Here is a 7,702-nt window from a genome sequence, read left to right as displayed (position 1 = left end):
TAAAAAATAAAACACTGAACACCTTATAACGCTGAGATATATTTATTAAAACACAAACGTTTTCAGCCTAATGTAATAGGCCATCATCAGGTGAATTTGCTGTCGAACACCTTTTGAAAATTCTGTTAAATGGAACTTTCGAACCTTATAAATTCAAAATTATAACGTAAAATAAATTAACCAATCAATACACAAAATAACTATAATAAATAAATTAAAGCCATATTAATATAAATAATAAAATAAGGCGATATAAAAATAAAAACAAATAAATAAACCCAAAATATTAAATGCACAAAAAGGATTAAACTCATAAAATATATACATCAAAAAGCATCACATTATAAAGGGCAGATAGGAATTAATAATTTGTGTGTTTTAACTTTTCTTTTACAAGGAACTTCCACGCCGAAGGTAAACTATCAGCATCCCTTGCATTAATACAGCCGTCTCTTAATTTACTCTTATAAATTTCAATTTTTTCATGTTGCAACGCCAAAGATGGGGACTTCAACGTCTTGAGAATAGTTGCTTCATTTCATTTAACTACTGAAGCCTCCGTTTGTGCCATATTTGACAAAACTGTGGTAAAATGTCCTTTGCTAATGTCATATCTGTGTTCTTTAAGCCTAATAGCCAAATTTCGTGTTGTGACTCCAATATAGTCCTTCATAATTCCTAACTGTTGGTTTTCAAAGCGAATTTTATACATGCCCGCTGTTTCTTCTTTTTAAAGCTTGTCTTTGTTGTTTCTAAAAATACTGTATAAATTAGGACCTCTTTTGTAAACAATTTTGGAGCGTTTTTTATCTGAAACTTGCTTCATGATGTCCTTGAAGTTTTTATTATACGTAAATTTTGTGATCTTAAATTGATCTGTTCCCGTTCTTAGCCTCTTGCCTCTTTCATAACTTTTTACTAGCCCTTCAATTGTACTTCTGCGGAAACCCAAATTTGTAGCTACTTCCTTAATTCTGTTAATCTCTTTACTCCTATCCACATTCTGTTCTTCTAACGTATTCTTCCAAAGCTTTGTTATAGCTTTTTCTGTCCATTATAACAATATGCTTACTCTTGTCCTCCCGTGTTAGGACCAACTCATTGTCATTCAACCACTGTTTTGCACGTTTTAGCTGTTTTATTTCCTTATTCTTCGTTCTGCAGGTGCGATCTCTAAGAACAATCTTCCATCGGAAAAAATGCTTTTCTAACTCGTTAAATTCTATCAATCCTCTCTCCATTTCTGCTAATGAAGTTTGCCATAAGTTTTCGTCTTCCGGAACAAAGTTAGGACCTTTTTGTAGGATTTCCTTGATTTCAGTTGGGATGTGGACTTGGTCCCATATAACAAAAGGCGATGGGTTTATGTTCAATTTTTTTCTTTTTTGTTACTTGCTTACTCAAGATCCACTTCATTTTCTTGATATATCTTTTCCTTAAACTTTTTTGTACCTTTTTTTGCATAACAACGAGCATATACATAAAACCTACGCACAATCCTCTCAACATAGCAGCTAATTCGAATGATCCGCATGAATACAAAATGTCAGCATTTCGGGCACTCATTAGGAGAGCGTTTACTTATTGCTCCAATATATTGGATAGGAGTAAAGAGATTAACAGAATTAAGGAAGTAGCTACAAATTTGGGTTTCCGCAGAAGTACAATTGAAGGGCTAGTAAAAAGTTATGAAAGAGGCAAGAGGCTAAGAACGGGAACAGATCAATTTAAGATCACAAAATTTACGTATAATAAAAACTTCAAGGACATCATGAAGCAAGTTTCAGATAAAAAACGCTCCAAAATTGTTTACAAAAGAGGTCCTAATTTATACAGTATTTTTAGAAACAACAAAGACAAGCTTTAAAAAGAAGAAACAGCGGGCATGTATAAAATTCGCTTTGAAAACCAACAGTTAGGAATTATGAAGGACTATATTGGAGTCACAACACGAAATTTGGCTATTAGGCTTAAAGAACACAGATATGACATTAGCAAAGGACATTTTACCACAGTTTTGTCAAATATGGCACAAACGGAGGCTTCAGTAGTTAAATGAAATGAAGCAACTATTCTCAAGACGTTGAAGTCCCCATCTTTGGCGTTGCAACATGAAAAAATTGAAATTTATAAGAGTAAATTAAGAGACAGCTGTATCAATGCAATGGATGCTGATGGTTTACCATCGGCATGGAAATTCCTTGTAAAAGAAAAGTTAAAACACACAAATTCTTAGTTCCTAACTGCTCTTTATAAAATGATGTTTTTTATGTATATATTTTTATGAATTTAGTCCTTTTGTGCATTTAATCCTTTAGATTTATTTATTTTGTTTTTATTTTTATTTTTGTTTTTATTTTTATATCGCCTTATTTATTATTTATATTAATATGGCGTCAATCTATTTAGTATACTTATTTTGTATATTGATTGGTTAATTTATTTTTCGTTTTAATTTTGAATTTATAATGATCGAACGTTCCATTTAATACAATTTTGAAATACGTTCGAATGCCAGTTCATCTGAAGATGGCCTATTCCATTAGGCTGAAAACGTTTGTGTTTCAAAAAATATATTTCAGCATATAAGGTGTTAAGTGTCTTTATTTTGCCACCATAATACTGGTCTGATAGAACCAACTGTTGATGAAGGGAGTTGAAGTAATTCGACCAAAAGTAGTCCTTGACCTTTTCCTTGAAGACAGAATAATCAACGACTACTAACTAATTTCGGTCTACTATTAATAACGAGATTGAGGCCGAAGTTTTCAACGAAAAAACGTGAATGTTTGGCGTTCAGGTTTTCGAGTTTAAAACTCTGACCGCAACCTAGCTAACAGTTGAAAAGCGATTCGTTTTGAATTGGCTGTGATTGCCCCGCATATGATCGAAGTTGCTAAACATAATGTCTGAAAGATCTCATATCACTTCTTAATTTAAAAAAATCTTGTAAAAATTCCGGAATAATTGATTTATGTTTATATTTTCGCAACAGATTGTATCAACTACGTGGGAAGTACGTTCTCGTAAATATTGAATTAGAAATAGTAAATAGAAAAATCATTCAGTTGCAATTTGAAAAAAAAACTGCAGTCTATAAATTCCGACTGTCATTCCCTATGTGTCTGTCTGTACTTCCTTAATCTCGAAGAAGGAGTTAGCAAGATAAAAGTTTTGACCAGGTGTGGAAAGCTTATGGTTAGGAAGCCCAAGTTAACTGTACAAACTTCTGGTATAAACCAGAAGTCACGTTACATTCATTGAAAATTTCACCTGGAAAAAGGTAGATAGATATTGACAGGACTCTATTCCTAACAGGGAAAGTATGATGCTCATTCGTAAGACCGATACGAAAAAAATTGAGAACATCGTGACGAAAACTTGCTGCCCAGCATTGTGATAATGTCACATTAAATAATCCCACGTTAGAATTAGTTTCATCGTGCCCAAACCCAAGACTAACCACCAGTGTTCAATGGTTTTATCCACTCAGCTACTGGAGGAGACTTATTAGAATTAACAAAATATTGTTCAGAAATAAAAAACACGAGTTGTGTTAGATGTGGAAAATTAAATACTTATAGGCTATTCACAGACTTTCACAGGCTTAAACACTTTTCATTCCACGCTGGAAAGTGCTATATGCTACCTGTCTCGGCAATGGTTTAGGGCGTCTGTATCATTGACTAGTAATTAAGTGAATAATATATATATTTTGAAATTATATCTCTTTCTTATGAGAATTATATACCCTTAAATTATGGGTCGCCTATAATCATACTGTATTTAGCCTTGTATGATATTCTCATAGTTTTTTGTATATTATCTTCTTATTCATGAATTTATGTGTATTTTGTTAACCTTGCACAATTTTAAGTTTACTTTTATTTATTGTTAATCTTATATTTTTCATAAAAGCTTTAAATTTAAATTTTGCATTTAGAATTCTTCAAATGTTAAAATTTTAAATGGACTGTTCCATTTGTGGAGCATTTTCTAAAAGCATTTTAAGTAACCTTATGACGGCCTACATATAAGAGTAGGCTGAAAACGTTAGTAATTAAAACTTTTCTCTAAGCGAATGCATCAGTGGTCGTAAATTTGTAATAATTATATTTAGTTTATTACTTTGTTAAAAAGTCTGCCAATAGATGGCGCTACGTGTAAATCAGCAAATCCAATGTAAATAGACTTTAGTTAATTTATAAAAATTCAATTGATATTATGATATTATAACATTATCGAAATAAGTGGTGTGTAAGTAATATCTGCTGAGTTCGCGATATAGCGATATAGCGATAAGTCGAATGGCCTTGGAGTGTACAGTGAACAAACATCCAAACATTCTCATTTCTATATATAGAAAAATAATAACTTTCAGGCTGATTAAATAGTGTAAGTAAAGAAATTACAACTACGCAATTACGTGTTCTCTTACAAAATGTACAGCATTACAGTCATTACTGAGTAATGAACAAAAATTTTAATTATTGCACAATTGAAAGAGTGAATTTTAAATCATGCTATCGTGGAAAATAAAAGCAGCAACACAGAAGAGCAAAAACTTGCATTGACAAAAATAAATGCATTGGCCAATTGAAATGGAATTTAATTTGGTCCAAACATTAAAAAACAGCAAACGATATGAGATATCGTAATATTGTATGTGTGGCATCTTAAAGATGCCATGCAAAGAACAATAGGTTAAAAGTAAATATTATGTACAAATCTCTAAAATAGCTTATTTTACTTATTTTGTTCCAAAAATTAATAAGTATAACAAACACTACATCTGGAACATTTAATAATTTCGATTCATTATTCGTAGAATTTTGGAGACAGCTTAATTAATAATAAATTAATTAAGGCGGTGCTGAATAGTTCAGTAATAGGCTGTTATTACTCAACTCAACTATTCACTAAACCCCAAGGAGTTTTCATCTGAATATATCAGGTTTTGTCCTACAGCACTTGTTGCATCAATTTTAGCCCAGCCTAACCCATAAGGAACTTACAAAAAACACTTTCCATCTACCCACACAGTAAAATCAATTTTAAAAATTAGAATTTCAAAAAATCATTAACGAAACGCAATATTGTTATTTATGTTTAAAATAAAATTCTCAAATAATGTAACCAGTTTTCAGAAAACAAACATTATAAATTTTCCCTTGATCATAAAAGTCTTCTAAAGCTTTATGAAACTTAAAATACGGTCATGTTTTTTAAATAGTGAAATACGAAGAATGTTTATTAATAAAACATGCGGTCTTAAACAATTACCTTATATCTTAGAAAATTTAACATTAATTTATATATATAACAACTATTTCACTCTTCTATATACTAAAGATACAGGCACTCATGTTGACAAGAAACATAAACATCGGCAAATACTCGGAATTTCACGAATGTTTATAATCTATTATCGTCTGATAAAACGGTGTAATAAATCATTAAAACAATTACACGGTTATTATTTTTTGAACAAAAAAAACATAATAAAAACGGTTATATACTATTTATAGAAGAAAATGTAAATGTAACAATACTGTTTAAGAGACAATCCAAATTGCTTAATACTTCAGCCAACTCATTTCATAACAATTAGATTGGTCACAGGTAAATATCACAATACCTAAGCTATCTATAATCACAGTTTCATTTCAATATATATTTATATTTTGAATTTATATATTGAATAATTTTTGAATATTTTGAATAATATTTTGAATAATAATTATTCATTTATATTTTGAATAATATTCTTATCATCTCTTTCGGCTAATTTAGACAAGTGTTCAGTTTAATCAGAATAAACATTAGAATTTGATTAACTTACTTCTGAAGCATATTTCCAAGATATTCTGAACTATGATATTTCGAAATTTCGAATAAATCTTCTTCCTTTAAACGGTGCTTTGTTCCTTTGATTATTATTGGAAAAAGCCAACTGAAAAATAAATAAATTATTTTGTATGGTTCATTACAGTTATTTTTTTCTACAGATTCTTATTATAATTAAAATCTAATGAAAGACAATAAATAATATTTATAAATACATATCAACAATTACTGTGACTATTCAAGAAGTGCAAATTTCCACAACACACAATGAAAAATGCTTGTATATATTACATCACCCTTCTAACTATTACAATTACAATGTATTTGAAACATTTCTGAAGAGATACGAAGTATAAGGTAAATATATAATGCATATAAAACCAGCTATATTAATATGAAATTATTAGCAGATACAATCGTTTGCAGTTATAGTAATCTTAATTTTTAAGATGAAATTTTTATTCTGAAATCTCCATTTATCAAAAGTATCCATTTTCAGGATATTTTCCTAAACGAAGACATCAAGAATTAACGTACATGGATATAAAAGAGAAAAAGCCACAATAGTAAATAAAAATAAACCAGTTGCAAACACGTTTTCTTTAAAAGAAAATGCCGTAAAGTAATGCTGTATTAAATTATCATAACGTGACAAAAATTATAACTCTGAGTTTTTTAATTTGTCTTAGAAACTGGATGAAGGAAGGCTAAATCAATAATTGATTTTAGAAAATATTTAAGGACCACAGAAGTTTATCCAAAACATATACATATTTGTATAACAAAAACTTTATTTGCAACATTAATTATTATTGAATAATAGTGTATTAACGGAAATAATGATTGTTTCATATATTTGTAAAGATGTGAATTGAAATGTAAATAAAAGACAGGTTGCGGCCGACGTTTTCATCGCGAGAAAAGGCCGCATCCTCTGTAATAATTTTTTATTTTAATTTTTGAATAAGATTTCTTCTCTTTGCTAATCAGAAACATCACCAGAGTAATAAGTCCTATTAATAGACAAGGCCCGAGTAGACAATGTATACACAAAAGTGTAAAATGGTCAGTATGAAGCGACAAAAAAAATTAATATAAATTTAGGATTTACTTCCACATTCATCTCTCTCATTTGAGGGAAATTAATTGAGAAAAAATATTTTCCTGCTCTTTTTGCACATGGTTTCCAATTAAATCCCTTAAATCTGAATGCTTATAAGAATTCAACAAATATAATAATTTTAGCCAACGGGTAGTTTATGCTGTGTTAGAAATGAAATTGAAATATGTTTCTGTTAATCAGGACATGTGCTGCGAGCTGTTTCTGCAAAAATGGTGCTAGTGCACTAGCACCATTTTTGCAGTATTTGACACTCAACAGTATTTGACACTCAACGCGTGCATTTACAAAACATGATTGATGACTGATTAAAAGAAAAAAGCATTAATAATATCATAAATTTATGAATTCCTGTAGAATAATGTACTTGATAGCATCAGCTGTTGGCAGCGGTTGAAGCAGTACAATTTTGATTGGTGAGAACAATAAAACAAAATACAGTAGAGCGTCGTTTATCCGAAAGCTGGTTATCCGAAACGTCCGTTATCCGAAAGCATTCCAGTCGGCAAATTTAAATTTTCGCTAGTGCTGTGGCGCTGCAATCTTCGGCTATTTCTCGGGCTACTCAAATATTTTACGTTTTTGATACTAAATTAACATCTGAAGTATAATTTTTTATTGTTTTTATATTTTTCAATAAATTTATTTTGTTTGTACAAAATAAAAAAATAATTTTTAACGATACAATAGTCTTCGTTAGGCTTAACATCGACGAAAATTCAACGCGAAGCGACA

General features: G+C 30.1%; 1 protein-coding gene across 1 annotated transcript in view; it reads right to left on the bottom strand.

Moving 5' to 3' along the window:
* Positions 1 to 7,702, bottom strand: part of LOC111635970 (multidrug resistance-associated protein 4-like) — a 131,659-nt gene that overhangs the window by 113,597 nt on the left and 10,360 nt on the right. The window contains exon 2 of the mRNA XM_023381123.1: positions 5,843 to 5,953. Within this exon, the coding sequence (XP_023236891.1) occupies positions 5,843 to 5,953 (111 nt within the window). The remainder of the gene's footprint in view (positions 1 to 5,842; positions 5,954 to 7,702) is intronic.

The sequence above is a fragment of the Centruroides sculpturatus genome, unplaced genomic scaffold (genome assembly GCF_000671375.1).
Source record: "Centruroides sculpturatus isolate CEXI.00-Female unplaced genomic scaffold, Cexi_2.0 scaffold880, whole genome shotgun sequence".
NCBI lineage: Eukaryota > Metazoa > Arthropoda > Arachnida > Scorpiones > Buthidae > Centruroides > Centruroides sculpturatus.
This window is presented reverse-complemented; position numbering and strand designations above follow the sequence as displayed.